The following is a 24,690-nucleotide window of genomic DNA, read 5'->3' as shown; positions in this document are numbered from 1 at the left end:
CAACCAACACTGCCATCTAGGTCTGTAACTTTTTTCACTATATGCAAAAGAAACCCTGTACCTTAGCCATCACTTTCCAGTCCCTAGACACCACTACTCTACTTTGTATACTTGTGAGTTTGACTATTCTGCACATTTCATGTAAATAGAATCATGTAATATTTGGCCATGTTCATTTTTATTTTAAAGTCCAAATCCAGTGTATGACTTTACTACTTTTTGCTTATCCAATTACTGATGCATATATATGTTGTTTCCAATTTGGGGATATTGTGAATGTGGCCAGAAGTAGTCATGTTCAAGTTTTTGTGTAGACATGTATTTCAATTGTCTTAGGTATATGTACAGTAGTGGAATTGTTGGGTTATCTGGGTTATATATTAACTCAATGTTTAGTTTTAGGAGGAACTATCAAACTGTTTTTCGAAATGACTGCACTATCTTATGCATCTATCAGCAATGTACAAACATTTCAGTTTCTTTATATCTTTGCCGATATTCTTTATTGTCTGGTTTTTGTTTGTTTGTTTTCTGTTTTTAGGATATTTTTCAGGAGTGGGGGACTGAACCCAGGGCCAAGCCAGGCAAGTGCTCCACTACTGAGTTCCACTACACTCTCTGCCCTTCAGTCTCTTTTGATCACAGCCACCTGAAGGGGCTACAGGGATACCTCATTGTGGCATTTACTTACAATCCCCTGATGATTAATCACACTGAACATCCTCTTATGTGCTTATTGGTTATTCGTTATTTGTATATTTTCTTTGGGAGACTATCTCAGATACCTGTCTCATTTTAAAATTGGGACATTTGTCTTTCATTGTTGAATTTTTAGATTTATTTATATATTGTGGATAATAGTCCCTTTTGATATATCATCTGTAAATGCCCGAGTTCTAATTTTACTCTCTTGGTAGTGTCCTTTGAATCACATTTTTTTTTCCTTTCTCCTCCCCCAGCTCTGTCCCAGGTCTGCAGAGTGAACCCAGGACCACTCTACCACTTAACTTCATCCTCAGCCCTTTTTATTTTAAGACAAAGTCTCACTAAGTTGCCCAGACTGGCCTTGAACATGTGACCCTCATGCCTTAGCTTCCTGAGTTACTGGGATTACAGGTGGGTGACCAAAATATCTGACAAAAACAACTTAAAGATTACCTCTGCACCTGGCTAGCTTTTCCTTTTGCTACTTGTGCTTCTTGTCATATCTTAGAGACCATTGCCTGATCCAAAGTTATGAACATTTATGCCTTTGCTGTCTTTATGGTAGCTTTTTAGCTCTTGGGTCCAACCTCATCTTTACATGTAAGATCTAGTTATTCTCAATACCAATGGTGGAAAAGGCTATTCTTTCTCCATTGAATTGCCTTTCCACACTTGTTGAAATTAAACATAAATATAGGAATTTATTCTTGGACTTTTAGATCTACTTCATTGATTTATATAACTGTACTTATTCTAGTATGATGTAACTTTTTTTTTTTTAATTGGGAAATGTATCCCCTTCAACTTTGTTCTTTAAGATTATTTTGCCTATTCGGGGTCTTTTACATTTCCATATGAATTTAAAAATTGGTTTGTCAATTTCTTCAAATTAACAGTGGGGATTTTGACAGCAATTGTGTTCAACCTGTAGTTCAATTTGAGAAATACTGCTATCTCAATAATATTTAGTCTTCTAACACATGAACTTAGATGTGAGTCCATTTAGTTAGGTTTTCTTTAAATTCTTTCGGCCATGCTTTCTAGCTTTCAGTGTTTGAGTCTTTTACTTTTTTGGTTAAATTTATTCCTAAGCATTTTCTTATTTTTGATGCAACTATAAATGAATTTTTCTTAATTTCATATTTAGGTTGCTCACTTATAGTATATAAAATATAATTATAGAAATACAACTTTTGTATACTGACCTTTTTGTCCTTCTATTGTTATATTTATTTATTAGCTTTCACTGTTTTTTTTTTTTTGTGTGTGTGTGTGTGTGTGTTGTGTATCCCTTAGGATTTTCTATATGAAAGAGCAATTAATGAAGACATACAGTTTTCCTTCTTCCTTTTAATCTGGATGCCTTGAATTCTTTTTATTTTGTCTAACTGCCAAGGCTGGAATCCCTGGTACAATATTGATGGCAGTGGCAAGAGTGCACATTCTTATCTTATTCCTGATCTTTGGGAAGGCTTTCAGCTTTTCCCCATTAAGTAAGATGTTCATTGTGGGTTTTTCATAGATGCTATTTTAGTAAGCTTTCGTGCTGTGACCAAAATACCTGACAAAAACAACTTAAAGGAGGAAAAGTTTTTTTCCGGGCTCATGGTTTCAGAGGTCTCAGTCCACAGACTACCAGCTCCATTGCTCTTGGCCTAAATTAAGGCAGGACATCATGGCAAAAGGGCTCAGCTGTGGAAAGCTTCTCTGGATCATGGCAGGGTGTGTGTGTGTGTGTGTGTGTGTGTGTGTGTGTGTGTGTGTGTGTGTGTGTGTGTGTGGTGTGTGTAGAAGCAGAAATAGAAAGGGAGAAAGTGGCTGCAGCGAAGACAAACCCTTCCAGGGTATACCCCCCCAGTGATCCACCTTCTCCAGGCACTTCCTACTTGCCTAGAGTCACCACCCAGTCATCCACCTAAACTAGGATGCACCAATTAGGTTACAGTTCTCACAATCTAATCATTTTACACCTGAACTTTCCTGCATCAACACAAGCATAACAGATGCCCTTTACCATAAATAAAGAAGTTTCCTCTTTTTCCTGGTTTTTCAAGCATTTTTACTTTGAGAGGATGTTGGATTTAAAAAAGTGTTTTTCCAAGTCTATTGATATGACTATGTGGTTTTTGTCCTTTATTCCATTAATATGGTTTATTACATTTTATATTTTCATATGTTGATTCGATCTCACATCAAAGGAATCATACTTGGTTATGGTGTATAAATCTTTTGATATGTTGTTGGATTTAGTTACTAGTATTTTTTTCAGATTTTTGTGTCAATATTCACAAGGGATATTGTTCTGCATTTTCTTGTGATGTCTTTGTTTTTGGTATCAAGGTAACATGTGTCTCATAAAATGAGTTGGGAGGTATTCTTTCTCTTCTATTTTTTGGAAGAGTTTGCAAAAGGCTGGTGTTTATTCTTTTGAAAACATTTGGTAGGCTTCACCAGTGATGCAATTTGACCTTGGCTTTTCTTTGTAGGATTTTTTTTTTCCAAATTAGTACTGAGTAATTCATTATCTTGTTATGAGTTTAGTCAGATTTTCTATTTCATCTTAAATCAGTTTTGGTAGGCATTTGTGTATTTCTATGCATTTATCTATTTTACCCAGGCTATCTAATTTATAATCTTTTCTATTTCTACAATGTCTACTATGATGTTTCCTCTTTCATTCCTGATTTTTAGTAATTTCAATCTTGTCTCATTTTTGCTTTCACTTGGCTAAAGATATGTCTATTTGTTGAACTTGTCACAGAACCAACTTTTAGTTTTGCTTATTTTCTGTACTGATTTTTCTATTTTCTAGTTTATTTCCACTATAGTCTTTATTACTTGCTGTCTCCTGTTTGCTTTGGATTTAGTTTCCTCTTCTTTTTCCAAGTTATTAAAGTTACTGATTTGAGATAGTTCTACTTTTTCAATCTAGGTATATACAGTTATAAATTTCGCCTCTAAGTATGTTTAAGCTATATCAAACAAGTTTTGGTATGGTATATATTCTTGTTTTCACTCATCTAAAAAAATTTGGCCTAAATTTCCTTTGTAATTTTTTTTCTTTGACCTACATATTTCCACATATTGGTACATTTCCTAAATTTCATCTTCTCATCAATTTCCACTTTCATTTCATTGTGGCAGGAAAAAAATATTTTGTGTGATTTAACCCTTTTAGTTTTATTGAGAAATATTTTATAGCCTAGTATGTGGTCTATCCTTGAGAATGTTCTACAAACTCTTAAGAAGAATGTGTATTCTGCTGTGGTTAGGTAAGTGTTCTTAGACATCTGTCAGGTCTAGTTGTTTTATGTGTCAAGTATTCTATTTCCTTGTTGATCTTCTATCTAGTTCTACCCACTATTGGAAGTGAGGTGCCAAAGTCTTCAACTTTATTATTGAATTATGATTCATCTTTCAAAAGAACACGTTTGAGACTCTGGTTTTCAGGGTCTAACTTAGATTCCAACCTACTCTGAATGAAGCTGCAGGATGTTTATCAAGTCAAACAACTGGCATTTAAGGAGGCCTCGGAAACACATATATTTTCCTCCATCTCTTACCTATAATCATTTGGTTTCTCTACTACTAGCCTAATCCAAGCAACTTTATTTCATCAGGGATGAAATAGATGTTTCAGATGTGTTTATAGTATATATAGATATATCAGTTTATAGTATATATTCTAGTGATAATTGCTTTGTTTTTGAATAAAATGGAGTGTAAGATTAATATAGTTAATTTGTAATTAGTCTGGGAGACTAATTTGTATATATATACAAATTAGTATATATATATATAATTTGTATATATACAAAAACAAAGCAATTATCACTAGAATATATACTATAAACTGATATATCTATATATACTATCAACACTCTCCTAAAAGAACATTTACCTTTGAGAACACATTTCTATAGTTCATGGAAATCAGTATTTACACAGCTTCACAGAAAAGCTTAAAAATGCACCCCTTTCAGAATCTGTAATACCTGGGCAGATTATTCTGGTATTGAGCACAGGGAGGTTTTCTTTGGTGGCTGTGGCAGCTGGACCAGGGACAGAATCAGGTTGAGAATTGCCACGACATGCCCTGGCATCTGGAGACTGAGGTGAAGTTTTAACTGTTGGCAAGAAAGATGTCCAGATTAAAAAGAGAAAATGACGAAGGCAAAAAATTTAGCAAGACATGAAATAATTGAATCTCTCTTTAAATCAATCAGTGGAACAGAGAATATTAATTGTATTTAACTATTCTTTTACCATTTTAATTTTCTTGAAACAAAGAGGATATCTGTCAAGGTAGATGTCTTGATCTCTGATCTTAAATACATGGAGATCAATAGAAAATAGATATCTACTATAATTAAAATTCAGTAACCTACACTGAAAGTAGAGAATTTGAAGACTGATGATTTTGAAAATGGAACATATGTGTTATTAAATAAGCTACTAACAGGAACTTTTCTCGTAAACATTGAGTATCTGATCACATTTAATTAATTTTCAGAACTAATGTGTGAAACACAAGTTAACATTGTCTTCTAAAAATGGAAGAAAAAAATAGTAGTTTCAAATGAAATCAATATACTTTTTCTGCCTCAATTATTTATTCAAAATGATGGATTTGTCCCAAATGGCTCTATTATATTCTCGTAAAAGCACAAAACATTCCAAAAATTATTCCAAAACACAATTACTCTCAAAGAAAACAACAAAAGGAAAGATTTAATTCTATCTAAATTGAGGCAATTTAACAAAGAGCAAATGGTACCTTTAACTAATTTAGGGGCTTTTGGTTGGTATTTTTTCCTAAGGGGGGGGGGAACAGTACTCGCAAATTCAATTTAAAAGTACTCTAAAACTTAATTATCTTCACTCTCTCTCAGACTAATTACAAATTAACTATATTAATCTTACACTCTATTCTATTCAAAACAGTCCAGCTGTACTAAAAGTAACAGAATAGTCACTCTTTTTTGTTTTTAAACAGATAGAACTCCTGAGGCTAATTTTTAATAAAAGAACTTTTTGATGTTCATTTCTGATAGAGAGCAGACAGTGTACTAATGACTAAGACTAATGTTCCACTGCGGGTAATTAAATTAGTGATTCATAGTTCTTCTTAAATAAAGCATGTCATTGATTATATTAATATATTTCTTACATCTCAGACATATGAATTATTATATAATTTAATAATGATAAAATGAGAGTGCTTCAACAAAGATAATGATTACCGAATACAGAAACACTTCTCCTCCAGGGCCAGTTTCCAGTAAGTTGGGTCACTAGCCAAAATTAAGATCAAATGCTGCAACATTAAAGACTTTTCTAAATTTATGTTTATCTCAATATCAATATCTATAGCACTATAGTTGTATATTTTAGTTTGCTTTAAGTACAATGAAAGTGTAGAGTTTATGATAATATGAAAAGGGAGGATGATGGCTGGCTGGAAGACCATTCATGACTGTTAACAAACCAATCCTCCAAGACAGATGTAATCTTGGGGAAAATTATTAAGTCTGACTGTCAATATGCCATTGCCAACCTGGCTTTAGTTGACACTTTTCAATAGATGATAATATCTACGGCCTGCTTATCACATTCACAGATGAGAAAAAAACTGAGACGATAGAATCAACCTTCAAAACATTTTGACAGGATGAAATTATAGATCCAAATAGGAATGAGTATAAACTACTATAATCTTTGCAAACACCCAAAGTGTACAAATTAGTAGTGTTTGAATATCAATGTGCTATTACTTAATAGAAATTATCTAACATGCATCCATGTTAATGGATACAGCCAAAAAAAACCAAGAGGATTGAAATTATTAAGTTAAAATCTGGAAGAAAAACTTAGCACAGGTCATTTGCAAGATGTGACAAGGGGACATGGTGCCATAAAAGCTATTTTCAGTATCATTTAAGGGCTGCCACATGAAAGAAGAATAAGACATGGCTCTAGAAGGCAGATTCATCTCCAATACAGTGATATATCAAGTGTGATACTGCTTTTTAAAATAATCACAAAGCATTAGACAAATGCCAGTGGTTGTCATGGTCAACATCATCATACATAAAACCTAAGAACATCTATAATCATGGGTTGAAATTTAATGGAGAAAACAGAAAGCTTCAAGTAAAAGAATACAATTGCAGCCAATCATAATCATAATTAAATAATTAACATGATTAAATGATTTTTCTATTTAAGATAGAGTGATCCTCTGTCAACAGAGTTCTAGAGTATGGATTGAGTTGTATGTTCAACATCAGTGATTCAGAAAGTCAAATTTCAAAGTCTAAGTAGTTTAAGTACAATTAAAGAATGCTCTTTCAAAGTTAAAGTAATTAGCAGAAGCATCAATAAAAAATAAATAATAATGATGACAGCAAACATCCATACTGTGTACACAATGCTGGGCACTTTATATACAGTAACTTATTTAATCTTCACAACAACCCAATGAAACTGGCATGGTATTATCTTCATCTTACAGATGAAAAAGCCACAGAGAGGTTAATATGACCAAATTTATATATAAAGAAACTAAAAGCAAAAAGTTAATAAATTTTTGAATGTAAATAGTTCTCACATAATTATGTTGACCTTTCATGAGTACATTAATATGTGCATCATCTTAATATCTTTATTATTATTATAATTTCTCTTTTGTATTATCTCAATAAATTAGATTTTTTTTTTGCTTTGGCAATGTAAAAGTATAAATTCATCCTCAATTAAATGCTAAAAGGCAGAGAAATTGTAATATTCTTAATTTCCTGGCAAAATGAATTTTGGTAAAAAAGGGTTGTAACTAAATGTGCTATGATTTTAAAGCTTAATTTAGTATTAAGGATTATCAATCTAGACAGTTGATCAATGATATTAGGAGACTGCTGAATAATTCAAAGGCTAAATTTTGTGCTTGTGAGGCCTGTGGCTTTCTTACAATTGTCAAAGGAATCTGAGAACTAAAACAGCTTAAAGCTGAATGATTTAGGTGTTTCTTCCCTTTTCTTCAGGAAAACCAAGATATTTAATCATCTCTGGTTCTGTAATCCTTTGCTTATCTCTAGAATACATGATAAGAGAGGAATTTGGCAACCATTTAAGTAATCTATTACCTTTATTATTTTAGCACTCATGTATATCTAAGCTTAACTGCCAAAAAGCCTTTCAGAAATAAAAATGCAAATAGTTAAAAGAAAATTCACATATTATTTAATTCCAAATGATGTTATTGTTTTCTTACCAGTTAACAACTCTTTGGTATCATCATCAGTAGATTCACTTATTTCTGTATTGTTGCAGTCAGATAATTGATTAACTGGTTCACAGGAATGAACCATCTGCTCATCCATAACTTTAAGTAGTAAGAAGACAAACATGTTTGCATAATGAAAATAAAATCCATCCCACATTAAAGATATGCATAGGAAAGTAAAACTGAAACACATACCAAAAGATACTTTGTACTTACAACTAAACACCATTTAGAAATAAGCTTGGGAGTGATGCCTATAAGTACCAGAGATTATGAAACTAAATAAAGTTGCTAAAATTACATATTTACCAGAATTAAAAATATGTAAAAATTTTAGGAAAATACAAGTCCAATTACAAGTTACAACATGTAAATATATAAATGGATTTTTGAACATTAATCATATTCAAATTAATTTTAATTAATTTTTAGTCTACTACTAAAACTCTAAAAGAATTGTATATATGAATATAAAAAATTGGCGTATAGGCAGAGTTTTTATATATGCTTTAGAAACCAACAAACATTCAAACACTTAAGAAAATTAATGTTAAGAAGACATTTTCTACATATTCAAGTAGTTTACAGATTTGATTTTCTATAAGAGTTTGATATATTCCAACTAAGTGAAAAATATTTAAAATTTTGGAAATGTTAATTCAATGATTTTTCTATTTAAGATAGTAATGTTTCAGCTTAATTTATTTCTGAGATTTTATGTTATACATCATTAATGTGCTGATCTTTATTACCATAACAATAAACAGGACCAGTACAATTTCCTTTTAGTAGATCTATCTTCTGTGGTGTCTTAAAAGCATTTTTTAAAAAAAAAAAAAAATACAATTCTTTTTTCAAGTGCGTCCCATCTGACCATTGTGAAAACTCCCTCACACATGCAATAGCCATGCTGCCAACTTCTTCTAAAGCTAATTTTGTCACCATGTACCTTTTCCGGCTTCTTCGATGACTTGTCTCACTGCTTTCTTTAAACTGTTTGCCCTCAACATTATTTCCCTGGGTTTGATGGCTCCTTGTGAGGAAGGCTTTGTAATGTCATCTGAGAGCTGGTCCTTGCATTCGCCCAGGGATTCTTCACTTGAAGATTCCACAGCATCTTCTTCTAGGACGACAGGGCTGACAGCGGAGAGGACAGCATCAGGCTGGGGCTCTGTGTGCAAAACTTGTAGCAGTTGTTCAAGCTTCTCATTTAGGACTGAACACTGAGAAAACAAAAACAGGGAAAGGAGGGAGAAATTCAAATGGAAGTCACATCAGCAGACACGACAGAAGAATTTTTTATGTAAGATGTTTTGAATGTTTAATCACTGGAGAGAAAAACTCTAAAATTCAATTGGCTATCATCTTTTATTTTGTAGATGTTTAGATTCAAGAAGCCCCTAATTTAAATTTTAGTGGAGATGGAAAATAGATCTAAAAGTTAGGACTGTAGCCATGAATGCCACACAATTTCCAGTCCTTTTCCTCTCCATTGTTTGTCTTTGGTGACATGCTGAGACAGAGCTCTGGTAGAAAGAGTTTAGAGACAAAAATATAGCTAAGAAAGGATTCCCATTTTCTGAAACCCCATAGAGTAGAGAAAGTGGCTGAACGTTTCAAATGCATGTTTAGTTCCCTTTTCTTTTCCTTCTACCCAATTAAACAACCATCTAAAGCATGAATCTGGGAGAGTGAAGTCCTTTGCAAGCCTAAGATTTCCAATCCTTTTGCAAGAAGGTCCTCTGATGAACTTACAAAAGTAAAAACAGTGGCTTTTAAGATAATTAAACTATTGTTATTTTAGCATCAGAAAGATAATGAAGCAGGGTGGAATCCATAAAGAGAACAAGGTCTAGTGAATCCAAAGACCTGTGCTAGGAGAGAAATGGACCAGCCAAAGTTTGCTTGGAAATAGAAAACTGTTCCTCTACCCACTGGAACACCGACTGTGCAGCATTCTCCCCTGTGGCCTGATTGCTGTACATCACCTGGCAAGATGTCAAACACTGGGAGAGGGATTTGAACTATAAAATTTGGTTTGACGATGGTTTGTTTCCAGGATGCAGTATTACAAGGTAACCATAAATTAGAGTATTTTTAAAATCCTCATGGTCTAATAAAAGTAATTTTTCTTTAGATGTTTTGGCAAAGAAACCATGGAATCCATTTAGCTTTAAAATACAATTCAATGTTAACATTGTCAGTAAATAACTTGCATGCCCTGATGTGTCCCTCTTACTTTACTGGCCACGGCATCCGCTACAACTGCATTTTCCAATGATCTGTCATATGCCTTCTCTACTTTGGCAACGAAGTCCTTTACGGTTTCACATAATATCCTTTGAGGAAGAGAAATTATACAATATGATCAGAAAACTTAGTAGGATTTGTAATAGAAACTGTACAATTCAGTAATTTACTCTGATTTATAAACACATTTAAAAAGAAGCACAATTAAGCGAATTGTCAAAATATCCAGATAGTTTGTATATAAATCCATACTTCTACCTACTGTGTAGTATCTTAAATAACTCTAAAGCCTCCTACGTGGGAAATGGATATATTAACAAACCCTGTTCTCCATAATTTAGAGTACTGTTAAGGTTAGAGCACACCTTTCCCAAATACTTAAAGAAGAATAATTTTAGGGTGAGGGATATGGCTCAGTGGTAGAGTGCTTGTTTAGCATGTGTGAGGCCTGGGGTTTAATCCCTAGCACTGCTTTTCCCTCCTTGCCCACCCCCCCCCCAAAAAAAAAAAGAAAGTACTTTTAGATCTTTTTTAAACAATGCATTATCGCCCACAGCTCATGTTTTCATAATGAAAACTGTGGTGTCAAACAAATAGCATGGTTTGTCACTTGTGTTGTCCCTGTCCATCTACAATTCATCACATGGGTATCTTGATACCACACTTTTCCTGCAGAGAAAAGATGTTGTGTATTACGTTGCAAACCAATCTGTCACTCGAATTGAGTTATATTCTCTGTAAATCTATTCATTTTTCCCCCTTAAGATAACCAATGCAATAACATACAAGACTAATTTAATTCAGGTCTCATTAGTGTTGGCGATATATGGTTTACTTGCTTATTTTAATTACATTTGGTTTCTTTGCAATAGAAATAAACTATAAGGAAAAATAACTTGAAACACAAACAAAATCTGTCTTTCAGAAGCCTTTGGATATGGTATTGGATTAAAAACAACCACCAACAGAATGGTACATGATTAGGGTTTTTTGTTTTGTTTTGTTTTGTTTAATAAGAATTTATGCTGTTGGAAACATTATTTTAAAGCATGGTCTGCTTTCTATCATTGCTATACATTGAGGAATTTGGAGAAAATGAAGAAAAAAAACCCAGAAGTTACTTTTTCTACTAAATTTACAATTTCTCTGTTAGGTGAGTGGCATTATAGATATTATGAAATTGACCCATTCAATGGATATAGGACACACATATATACACCCACATGAACACACCAAATCTTCACATTTGTCATCCAGGAAATAAATGCAGTATGCCTAATAATTTTTCTTTCATTTGTTGTTTTGGGGCAACCATTCCTATATTGACTTCGCTAGAAAATAATTATCTCCTAACCCTTTTAATCTGTTCGGTTGGCTTTTTCCTCCCAGTGCTGGGGATCAATTCCAGGGCCTTGTGCATATTAGACAAGCACTCTATTACTGAGCTATACCCCAGCTCCCTTGTTTGACTTTTTGAGCTCAAATTCTACAAAGAATCTAGCTTAACATTTACCAGAGATGGTTTCATGTTCTTCACATCAAATTTTTCTTCTTGATGTTTTATACTTTTATGACATTTCTTAAAATATTAAGTCAGACTATCATGATTTTCTTTGGGGGGGCTTTACTGGCAATGTCTCTAAGTTGTGTCCCTTCTTGGGAGAGGAGATATTGGCATTCTCATCTCTTTTGTATAACTCCAAAATGGAGGTTTGTTTTGCCATTATTCTAACACTGTCTTCATATATAATTTCTTATGGATTTAGGAAACTGCATATGCCAGAACATTATCATGGCTACTTTTGTTGTTATTTACTAACCCCTAGGGATAAGAGCCATCAGTCCACTAATCTAGGAGTGAAAGGGGCAGCAGAGTTCTCCTTCCTCAACTGCACCACATTCCCAAGGCAGACAGTAAGCAAAAGATGATCCTGTAATCATCACAGTATAAGCCTGTGAACCTGTGCCAAGAGAGGTAAGGAAGGGGAATATGAGTGAAGGTCAGAGGCTACTTGTCACATAAATTGTGGGAAGAATCAGAAGAAAAACTCGGTCTTATGGTCCATAAGTTCCATATTCCAGAAGAAATAGAATATTTACATTTTGGATCATAGAGTTTTTAAAATAAAATGTACAATTAAAAATAGTGTGACTTCAAGGTCCTATCAAGTAGATATTTGCAAATTGAGGAAAAAGAATTTTAAGATGTGTTTACTATAGTAATGCAAAAGACACTCTTTAACTGTACCCACAGTTTTCTATTTTAATACACAAAGTTCTCTAGAAAAAGTACAAAAATTAAATCGATGAAAATGGAACATTGATTTTCTCAAAGAACAACAAAATTTTAATCCCTGCTTTTATCTTTACTGTTAGAACTTTAGATATTTCCAACATTTTGTTTAATTTTTTTTGTCATCCTTCACAGTTAACTATGCTCCAAATAGTCACTTGAGGCTAACAACAGTCTACAATGATGATGCTTAATGCTTTCCACCATTACCTCAATTCTGTTTTACAAGATGTATTGTCCTAATGAGTATCTGTGTCTTCATTTATCAGTTTTCAATTTACTTTTTAAAATAGGGGCAATGGTCAATAAAATATTCAAATACTATATTAAAATAAATACACCCATGATGCCCATATAGAATCACAGATCATAGAAAGAGACCTAAAAAATTTGTTTGTCATCTAATATAAAATGCTACAATCAGATATTAAAGGATATTTAGAAACATTAATGAATAATATCTAAAGACTCCTTGCAATCTATGTGCTTGAAGAAAGATGTTTAATAACTCTGTACCCCATCTATTCATGCATGGAGGTTTACCTCAATTATCCTTAAAGTAGGTTCCAAATCTAAATTCTACCATTATATGACATTAGCTCCAATTCTATTGTTTTTTTCCTGTCAGTTACCTCATTTTCTGAAAATTTCATATATAGACCAAATGCCATTCATTTTAATAATTAGGGTTAGTAGAGTTAGTCAACAAAAAACCCTAAGTAATGCCTACCTACTGTTAACGTTAGTAAAGTTTAAAAACTACTGAGAATAAAACAAAACACATTTATGTTTCAGGTAAAGATTGTTATTTAATAACTTTTCTATTTTTAATTAATAAATGGTAAAAATTGTTAATTAGAGCTTCTGGTTCTAAGATAACTCCTTATACTCTACTGAATTGATAAAATCCCAGGCAAAATCAAAGAAATAACGTTTGAGGTTCACCTATTTTAGTTAACCTACACCTTAGCTATATTATTGAAATGTAGCTTCTCCATTAACATTTAAATATTTTAAATAGTAAAAATAGCTATTTTATGAAATAACTATAATCACATAAGGAAGTTATTTTCCTTAACATTTATTCACTTTTTCATTTATTCACACATACATGACATTAACATAAGAAGAAAATTCTTTATTTTTGTCTAGGTGGTGGTTACATAGGTGCAGGTATGTGAGGAATTTCTTTGTAATCATTGAGTTGTATCTTTGTGGTTTGTGTACTCTTTATATATGAAGAGTCAATAGGATTTTTTTTGTTTTTGTTTTCTATAAGCAGAAGGAACTACTGCAGATTTATTCTATTTTATTTTTTATAGCTGGGGATTAAACCCAGGGCCTCATCCCTGCTAAGCAAGCACTCTACCACTCAGCTATATCTCCAGCCCCAATTATGGGTTTTTGAAGCCTTAAAGAAACATATAAACCAAATGAAATCTGTGAACTTTGTTTGGATTTTAATTTGAAGAAACTAACTATTTAAAACATTTTGAGGGGCTAGGGCTATAGCTCAGTGGCAAAGCACTTGCCTAGCACATGTGAGGCACTGGGTTTGATTATTAACACCACATAAAAATAAACAAATAGAGGCATTATGTCCATCTACAACTGAGTAATAAATATAGAGCATATGAACTGTAACTGGAGGACATGGAAGATGGATCGAGTAATATTGATGGTACTAGGGAATTATTAAATTTATTGCATTTTTAAAAAAAGATTATATATATGTACATGTAATAAAAATAGAATAAAATGATTTCTCATATTTGCTTAAAGATACTACAGCAAAACTAGGGAGAACATGGCAAAATGCTGATAAACAGTGAAGCTGAGTGATAGGCTTAGTGGGAAATTACACTTTTATGTAGTGTTTGAAAATGTCCATTAAAAAATAAAATAAAAAATACATTGTATTAATTGGCATAATGTATTACATGTTGTCCTCTTTTCTCTCTTGAACTCTTTAGAGCAAATCCACCCAATTTTAATCTGGGGCTATGACATCAGGACAGTAGCAGGACGCTGAGCACAGAAGAGTAACAAGGAGACCAGGGTGAAAATGGAATTGTTTAAAGGCAAGAGAGCTGTTTGGAGAGAAACCCAAAACTCAGGCTAGGAGCATGGCGTAAACAAAGAGCCAGACCAAGGTCAGAAAACATTTGAAATGTAATTAGGGAAATGAGGTGATAATACCATAATTTAGTATACTATGATACTATAATTTAGTATATTTTTAGCACTCTGTAGTTTATATGCTCTATATTTATTACTCAACTTAATTCTCCTAAGAGTTCCATGAAGGGAAAATAATAGGCATTCCTTTCCCTTCTTATGCTGGTAAAAACCAGACACAGATTCCAAGGCTAGTGAATAAGTGTCAACTAGGACACAAATTTACTTGACCCACGATTTTCAAACTGTTCTCTAAATGCTTTCAGAATTCCATAAATGAGTGTTTCAAATTTCATTTAGAAATATAGCACATAATATTTTTAAGGCCAAACGATTATTAGAAACATGACAAGACAAATAATATGTTAACATTTACTTTAGAATCGACTAATTTTTGTGCAACTCTTGGACTAAAGAATTTTCCGCCATCTTTATTTTATCAAAGACAATGTCCTTATAACTGTATGATCAAATTAGGTACAGAAATAATTGAAAACTGCATCAAATATGAGATTATAACTCATCTATCACCTTATTGCTTACACTTTCAAAAATGTCTTTAATAATTTAAGCACATCCAATTAACATTAACAAAACAATTTTAATTTTTTAATACTGGAATGCTATGTAAGATTTTATTTGAAAAAAGGTTTTCACTGATAAGAATGTTGTACTTCACAGGTATTAAGATTAAGAATGATAAGAAAGAGCCAGGTATGGTGGCACATGCCTATAATCCCAGCTGCTGAGGTTGAGGCAGAGGGATCACAAATTCAAAGCCAACCTCAGCAACTTAGCAAGGCCCTACACCACGGAGTGAGACCCTATCTCAAAATAAAAAATAAAATGGGCTGGGAATGTGGTTCAGTGGTTAAGCGCCTCTGGGTTCAATTCCTGGTATTAAAAAAAAAAAAAAAAAAAAAAAAAAAAAAAAAGAACGAGAAAGCAGTGGCTGCCATAATGATCTTGTTTGTATCTGTCCAAATTTCACGACCTGAACTCCATTTAATTAAAAATACATAAAATGTATAGGAGACAGTGATCAAACATATCAAAATGCAAAGGCCAATACAAAGGCTTTGCTAAAAGGTAGTCAGATAAAATATTTAACTACAGTGGATTAAATAAGGAATCTTTTTTTTTTTTTTTACAATTTGTTATACCTTTTCAAACCTTCCTTTCCAACTTGCCATCTTTTCTAGCAATGTTCTTTTAAATGTCCTATAAATAAGCATTTATTTATGAGACAAAGGTGGCAAAGTCAAATACCTATAGGGATCCAGCTAGTAACAGATGTATGAATTGTGGCCAGAAAGAGAAAGGCATTAAGGAGTGCTGAGGCCTGGGACAAACGGGAAATTTACATATTTCACCATAAAGCAATGCAATTCATTAAATAACAAATACACATAAATCAACCAGTAGTACTGCCCACCAGTCTGCAGTCCTTTTCTGCCTACAACAACCACTTGCTTCCACTCCCTTAACCCACTGAATTCTTTTTCTGTTGTGCAGGGCTGTTTCCTATTCCTGCATGAGATGACATCAAAAGCAATTCTGACTACATTTGTACTTCAGTCACAAGTAAGTTTCCCCTATAGATTTCTCTTCTTCACTGCAAATGAATCATGTAAGATACTAAAATTAGTGTATTTTTCCTTTACCTCTTTCCCACTCCCTTTCTCTCCTTCTACCCATTCTTTGTCTCCTCTCTTTCTGCGTAATAGTAATATCTGCTGCTAAACTAGACTCTTTCAGCATTCTTTCACTTATCAGTTGAAAATTTGGGGTGGTTTCATCCCCTTCCTCTGGTCATCCTTCCAGTTCTCATGACATCAGTATAGGATGCTTCCAAACTAAATTTTAAATTCCAGCCAGGCACCATTTGGGATAATAACATCAAGTAGCTTTGGCTCCATGTATGCAATCAACTTAACTAAAATCTGATAACTTTGAATTAAAACATAATTATGCAATTTAAACATGCTGAGAAATGTCATTTTGAAAAATCTCATCGTTGTGTTCCTTTTACTGAGGTAAACAGTTCCTAAGCAGTAGTAGTGTTTTTAGAAGTAAGAAGTTATAACAAAATGTGCTTTCCATGTTATAATTAATCATAATCTACTTTTAAACAGACATCAGATTGATTAACCTCTAAATACTTATTATAAGTTTTTGACAAAAATGTATCAAATTAAGCAGCAATATATATATATATATATATATATATATATATATATATATATATATATATATATATAAATGTATTCCACTCCAAATAAAATGCTATAGTGATTTTTAAAAAAAAAAATCAAATCAAATTCAGTACAACTAATTTTGTGAATTTCATAGATATTTTTTGAAAAGAAAAAATTTCAAAAACAATGTAAGCAGGAAGAAGCAGCTTTCCTTTAATTTTTACCATGTAACTATTTCATGACTCAAACTCCACAACTCACTTGGCAGACGATACAATCACCGTTTGTTCATCGGAATTGAGGATTTTTGTAAGATGAGCTGCAACGGAGTCTTCATAAATCGTCATCTGAAACAAGAAAATACCCTATGCTATATTATTGTTGTTGGCATATATACAACTCCGTCATTACTGCTTCTAAAAGAGCTGTTCATGACACAAGCGAAACAGCAATTGCTACAATGAAAAAGGAGTCATGAAAAATAGATAAAAATTTCCTTTCTGTGACAGGCTTTCATTTTCTGGAATTCTTTAATGTATATTTTTAGAAGAGTCCATAAATGGCTAGAAAGCAGGGGTGGCATGCCTATATTCCCAGTGACTTAGGAGGCTGAGGCAGGAGGATCACAAGTTCAAGGCAGTCTCAAAAACTTAGTGAGACCCTGTTTTGAAATAAAAAATTAAAAGGGTTGGGGATGTAATTCAGGGGTAAAATACCCCTGGGGTTCAATCCCCATTACTGGGGAGCAGGTAGGAGAAAACCCACAAAAAGCCCTTAAATTAAAAAAAAATATTTTTTGAATATGAGAATTCTTAAAAGCCAGATAACCTAATTCAAATGGGCAAAAGTAATTTAAATAGGAGAGTTACTGATGATCCATAAACAGATAGAAAGGTGTTCAACCTCATCAGCCATCCACCAAGTGTAGACTAAGAACACAACACACTACCACCACATGTCTACTGGAAAGGAGATGAAGACAGCAAGGAGATGAAGACAGCAACAAGTGAAAACTGCCAGATGTTGGCAGGACAGTGGAGCTACAGAACTCTCATAAGCTTCTGAGGAGAGTGCACATTGACACCAACACTCCATAAAACTATTTGGTAATATCCATGAAAACTGAATGTACACTGGGCATGGTGGTGCATGCCTACAAACCCAGTGGCTCAGGAGGCTGAGGCAGGAGGATCACGAGTTCAAAGCCAGCCTCAGCAAAATCAAGGCACTAAGCAACTCAGTGAGACCCTGACTCTAAATAAAATACAAAATAGGGCTGGGGATGTGGCTCAGTGGTCGAGCACTCCTGAGTGCAATCCCTGGAACTCCAAAAAATAAAAAATAAAAAAAAGCTGAATGGCTGAATGTATGCATGATACCACAGGACTCAGAGATTCAACTTCTACAAAAAAAAAAAAAAAAACCAGGTGTGTGTTTAGCAAAAGACATGTACTAGAATGTTCATGCAGCATTCACTCAACAGTAGAGTGGATAACAAAATGTAGCATATCTGTGGAATGGGACACTGTGGAACAATGAGAGGGGATGATGCTCAATTACCCCACAATGTGGCTGAATCTGACAAACATAATGTTGAGTGAAAGGATCCAGATACAAAAGGGAATATGCAACATGATTCTATTTTATAAAATACAAAAAAGACGAAATGAAGCTATGTTATTAGAAGCTGGGAGAGTGGTTACAGGGGGGAGGTGTGGGATGGCGACTGAAAGAGCTGTGAGGGGAATTTGTGGGGTACTTGAATGTTGTCCTGTGATCTGGGTGCTGATTATATAAATTGGTTTAGTTTGTAAAAATGTACCAAGCTCTTTATCTATGATATGCATACTTTTCTACATGCATGTTATGATTCAACAAAAAGTTTTTTTAAAATGCGATCATGCAGTCGTATAGTCATGTATGTGATCAATCATGTAAACAAAGCTTTCTCTCAAATAACAACATACACACAAAAAAATCAAAATGCCAAGTGCCCTATATCCCTTTTCTATTTGACTCAAACTTTGACATCATGTTGAAAGAGATCATCTTCCTGATACATAAAATATGTATAGTATTTAAACAATCTCACATTCACAGCCTCCCTTTAAATGTTTGCTTTAATATATTCCATAGCTCAAATTTTTTCAGTATAAACGACAGGTTCTATTGAAGCAGGCCTGATGCTGCCATACTCAGATCTTTTCATTGCTTTTCCCCAACCAGCATCAGTTTATTCAGACTTAACTGAAGATTAAGTTAATGCCCGCCCCCCTCAAAAAAACTTCCTGACTAGCCTCTTCCCAAAGCAATGTCAATTCTAATTTACAGTCAAGTGTACCGGTTACTCTTTTAAATTTCTATCTTAACCTACTTCAAAAGCAGACCAAATAGAGAAAAGTTATTTTACATCAATGAAAAGGAGGAAGGGCAGGAACTTTAAATTTACACCCATATTGTATTGACCGACCCACAAATCCACTTTACCAATCTCCTGATTTAAATGCCAGAAACTGAATTTTTAGAGATCAGAAAAACAGAAGTACCTCTTTTAAAACTACAATAAGGAAGTGCTTTTTAGAGATTAGTTTTCTCTTCCCTAATGGGTTGAAAATATTTTAAATGACCATTAATGCCATTGACTAATGAATTAATATCAGTTGATTAATTTATTATCATTTGACAAATGACATTTGCAATTTACATCTTAAAAAAATTCAAGTTGTTATCCATTAGTGATATTTAAAGAAAACAATGCCAACCCTTTCAGAGTAAAATAAGCTTCATGTCCAAGAATAAAATTATATGTGTCACTCATTAATCACTTAGCATTAACAGTTAACAGTGTGTGTGTGTGTGTGTGTGTGTGTGTGTGTGTGTGTGTGTAGCAGGCATTAATGTTAAGTACTTTGTATACTTTTAGCTCTTTAACTATTCTGTTTTACAGTCAAGGAACTTGAGAAAAAGGTAAGCTGAGTAACCAGCCTAATACCCATAGTCAATGAATTGCTCAGGAATTCAAAAACAAAGTAGTTAGCTTACTTCTATTATAATTTTCAAGGTAAAAAATAAAATCACAGATGATAAAGTGTTTTCTTGATGTTAGCTGGAGGGTGTTCAGGCCTTGGTCCGAGCCAGACAGAATGTCCACTTAATCTGTAATATTAAAGGATGCTATTTGTTTGTTAAGAAAATCAGTTTAAAAAAAAAATTAGCTGAGCTTGGTGGCACAGGGCTATAGAGTGACTTGGGAGGCCAAAGCAGGAAGATCGCAAGCTAGAGGTCAGTCTGGGCAATTTAATGAGGTCCTATCTCAAAATAAAAAAATCACAAGGGCTTAAAAAAAAAACAAAAAACCACAAGGGCTGAGGATGTAGCTCAGGGATAGAGTATCCTTGGTTCAAACCCTAGTACTGCAAAAAAATTTTAAAAAGATGAAGTTTCATTCAAGCCCACCTGCACCAAAAAAAAAAAAAAAAAAAGAGATTTCCTTTATGTACTTAACACCTCATATTTAAGATATGATTACCTAAAAATGATAGAAGGCAATTATCTATATTTTATATACTAGGAAACAGACATTTCTGAAGTAGGTAGAACAAAAGAATTTCCCTTTTCCTTTTTTTGGAAAGAAAATTAGCTTCTCTAAGGAATAGCCCTATTTTCTAGTTATCATCCCTTGCCCTAATTTTGACAAGATCATAATTTTCTTAATGACAAAACAACGGTTCCATTTGTAAAATAAACAGATAAATTTTCCTAGAGGGAAAAGTAAGCTCTCATAGATCAAATGGTCTTAATGAGTCAGAGAATAATCCTCTGAAAGTCAGGTTCTGTTTTAAATCTCTACTGCTTGGAGATTTAATCAGAATGCTGAATCTTTTAAAATGTTGTCTAAAAACTTCAGAGCAGTTGCGGTCTTTCTGGAATGAAGTGACCTATCTTAATTCCTTGGTTTTCTCTAGATCAACAGGCTTAACCCTGTCTTTTGCTCCCTTCAAAGAAAAGGCAAAGCTTAGGATCATTATACAATATTCTGGCTACAAATACTGGTCTGTTTGGAGATTGTTTAAGGGAGCTGGGCTAATACCCGATAATCAAACGGGTGCTCATGAACAAGGCAGAAGATGAGTGGAAGCAAGGTGAAAGCTGGCCCCTTGAGCTTTGCTGGTAAAAAGGAAGCAGGAGGTAGAATAACCAGGGAGAACTACTGAGAGCTGAGAAAGGACCTTATATTCCTGGTGCACTTCACTGAATCCTCACAACGCTGCAGCCTCATGTCACAGATAATGTTAAGAAGGCCCACAGGGGCAAGTGACTCGGGTAAGGCCACACTCCCTGTGGGGGTAGTCATGGAAGGAGTCTAAACTGGATCTTTAGGATTCTTTAATCTGGGGAGAGAACTAGAAGTGGTCAAGGAGGCGATAGTCCCCCAAATTAACATAAGATGAAGTAAGCATGCTACAGCTACCATGAGAGTAGGTTTTCTCTTTTTTCCCCAAGATGTCAACCCCCATTTTAGATGATAAATAGGTAAAAGGTAAAGTCTTACATAAAATTCTTCAGGTGCTTCTGGAGGTCCCGGAAGTAGAGAAGCCTTTGGTGGCAATTTGAGTTCATATGTCATTATACTCCACCTGAAGGGAGAAAATCCTTTGGTCTAAAACGCCTTTAAAATTTAACAAACTGTTCTTATTTCATCATCTATCTGTATTTGTGAACTATGGCTTTATTGTATCTTAATCAAAAAATGAGAAAGAGATACAATTTTGGTAATCTCATAAAATATTGGATTCATATTTATGATTTCAACATTTTACCATTTCTCCACAAAGTGACGACTTTTAAACGTTTTAAGAGCATGCCCATAGTAAGAAATGTTCAAATGTAACAAGACTTCTCATTCTTCATTAGGTGTAATGCATTGTGACTTTTTTATTCAATTCTTTTAAAATTATGATTACTGTAAATTATTAAGTAGATTACAAGTTATTGATGCGTCACAACCAAGAATTCCAAAACAGTGTCCTAGATTAAATAAATGTATACTGCCTATGAAAAACACAGTATTCCCATGTACCAACCATTCTTGCCAAAGCAACTTACACATACATACGTGAAACAAAATAGGTGAAATCTTAATTCAAGAAAGAATAAATTTAAGCATAGGATTGAGGGAGAAATGTTAATAGAAATGATACTTAATTCAAACAAATTTATTTCAATTAACTATTAATATTAATTTCAAAGCAAACATTGAATCATTGGTATTTGAGAAAAGCAATCAACTTAGGATAATTCAAGCCTTCTAACTAAAATAATAATTTCCCAAACTGAAAATAAATATTGGGTCATGGCATTACTGTAGACTACAAAATGTAAGATGAAGATTTTACACAGAAACAAAGCATTATAAAAATAGTAGTAAAATATATGACTTTTAAGAAAAATGGAATCCAATGATACAACCTAGAGGCAAATCCAAAGGTCAGTATTTAAACTGAGCTTGGTGTATCATTCAGACTAATGAGAATAAATCTTTGCATAAAAACCCAAATTCCCAGGAATTCCCCCAATAAACATATATTATGTGTTAGGATATATAAATTGAGTAGTTGTTTGAAGCTACTATTCTACTCTTAACATGAAAATATTATGAAGAAATATATATTTGAATGCTGAAAGCCATTCATTCATTCATATAACCATCCACCCATCCATTTGTGCAACAGATATATATTGAACATCTCAAAGTAACAGGGTCTAAAAACACAAAAGTGAAGAATGCTTTCCTAATGTGTATTCTATCTCAGAAAACAGGGATAGTATAAGTAAACAAAACAATTAAATTTGCAAGTATCTAACAGAGAAAACCATGATTGGAAACATAAAAGTCAAGTTCTATATAGCTGGAAATACTTCTCTGGTCAAAAGAGCAATTAAAAAAAAGGGAAAGAAACTCATCCAATGTCTACACCTTCCATGCCATACCTCCCTCCTATATAAGAAATGGCTGGAGCTGAAGAAGCAGGAGGAAGTGGTGGCAAGAGAGGAAAGAGTCAGGCAGAAGTAACAGCTAGCAGAGTCAGAGGCCGGAAAGCTAGAACTTCTCTGCTGACTATATGTTTAAGGACAAGAGCGTGCAATGTTGAAGACAGACCCTAGGAACTACTGATAGAACTCTAAACTGCAAGTTCTAGTACTTTCTAGCTAGGGCAATTTTGATCATGTAAAAACCTTCGTTTTACCAGGAAAATGGAGATGACAATATTGGTTCTCTTTAGGAGCAGTGATGATTGAGGAGTAAAATGACTGGCAGTGCCAGGCAGACAGAAAATACTAGTTATTTTTATTCCCATTGTCTGCAGAAGCCTCAATTTTACATTTTAATAAAATAGTCATCATTATGCTTCCCTAATCCATCCTATAAATTTATAATTGGAGTGAATAGATACATATGATTTGGAATATTAAACGGTGATTTTTTTCTTTACATCTTTGCAAATAGTAAATTAGGGGAAAAAAGGAACAAAATATTCTTTTGCTTCTAACAATAACATTGGATTCCATTTTTCTTATTTCCTAGGTTTTTGAGTCTCTTTTGATTTTAATTTTTTCCTTGTGTTTTCCCCAGGCTTGTTGGTATGAAGCAAGAGTTTCACTATGGAGATGCTATTTCTCAGCTAATTAAAAAGTGAATTTCTAGAATACCATGGAAAAGCACATATTCAGGGTAGAGGAAAAACCCAACAACACTTCCTAGGATGCAGCAGGAAGCAGTGCTCTTCAAAGCTTTAACGAAGAAAGTATTTAAAATATTTCATGTTGTTTGGAAAGCACAGAATCAGACAGTTGTTCAGTAAATCATCTCCAAGCTCTTTTATAAATAATGGTGATTTTATTTATTTATTTATTTCCAATCCCCCCAGGTATAACCAACAAATAAAAACTATATATATATATATATTTTTTAAGGTGTACAATTTGATATTTTGATTTATACATCAAGCCAATTAACTTTTCCATCTCTTCACATGTATTCCTATTATTATTTTTTTTTTAAGAAAACCTCTAGGCTTTTTTAAGAATTGGAAACTGAATCCAGCTTCACCCTAGACTATGCAGTCAAACTATAGGAGTATTTCTCATACAATTTTGGATAAATATAGACGAATATTCTACTGTGCAGCTCTCTTTTCAAATAGTCTGTCAGCAAAAGAATCATGCATTACAGTATTACCTTATGACAGACAAGGTTACAATTAATTTGGTTACAGCTCATCTTAGAGTAATTACATTTTAGATTGGTGGCTCCCTGATGAGATTTGTTATTTTCGGGACGACTTCCACAGATGGCTAATCTTATTAATGTTGTTTTGAGTCATGCTACCTCACGTCTATAATGATATTTTGACATTTGTCTTCTACTCATGGGGTGGGGTAATTGCTGCTTACTAAATCCTGTTATTCCCTATACCCAAATTCTAAACACCTCCTGCACCACACTCAGCTACATACTGTGATTTCTGTTTTACATGTGGGCTACTCAGAGAGAAAGTGGGTATGGGATGTGAGCAGGGACAGCATAAATATAGTGATAAGCCCTTCATTCAAAGCTGTCTTCCTAACACTACCCTGTTCCAGGGACAGGATTTAAAAATTCAGTTCCTTGTTGGAACAATTTGTTTGTAATGTGTATAATTAAGAAGAGATATTCTAACAAACAGAAAGTTTGTCTTTGCTTCTCTGAAGCAACCTGATGATGGGGGTCCTACTTTTCATAC

At 33.5% G+C, this 24,690-nt stretch overlaps 1 protein-coding gene and 1 long non-coding RNA gene across 3 annotated transcripts in view; one reads left to right on the top strand and one right to left on the bottom strand.

Moving 5' to 3' along the window:
- The window catches only part of LOC113175707 (diacylglycerol kinase eta), a 184,159-nt gene that overhangs the window by 38,071 nt on the left and 121,398 nt on the right, over positions 1-24,690 (bottom strand). For both annotated transcript variants that reach the window (XM_077795200.1, XM_077795201.1), the window contains exons 13-18: positions 21,459-21,543; positions 17,168-17,253; positions 10,227-10,326; positions 8,937-9,210; positions 7,976-8,086; positions 4,701-4,832 (exon numbers count right to left, since the gene is read on the bottom strand). In XM_077795200.1, coding sequence (XP_077651326.1) covers positions 4,701-4,832; positions 7,976-8,086; positions 8,937-9,210; positions 10,227-10,326; positions 17,168-17,253; positions 21,459-21,543 — 788 coding nt within the window. The remainder of the gene's footprint in view (positions 1-4,700; positions 4,833-7,975; positions 8,087-8,936; positions 9,211-10,226; positions 10,327-17,167; positions 17,254-21,458; positions 21,544-24,690) is intronic.
- On the top strand, positions 627-23,551 carry LOC144253299 (uncharacterized). The gene is made up of 3 exons (XR_013343262.1): positions 627-1,116; positions 16,224-16,292; positions 23,541-23,551. It is a non-coding gene; the product is annotated as an uncharacterized LOC144253299 (long non-coding RNA).

This window comes from Urocitellus parryii, chromosome 2, assembly GCF_045843805.1.
Source record: "Urocitellus parryii isolate mUroPar1 chromosome 2, mUroPar1.hap1, whole genome shotgun sequence".
Lineage (NCBI taxonomy): Eukaryota > Metazoa > Chordata > Mammalia > Rodentia > Sciuridae > Urocitellus > Urocitellus parryii.
The sequence above is the reverse complement of the archived record's forward strand: the minus strand, read 5'-3'. Positions and strand labels throughout refer to the sequence as shown.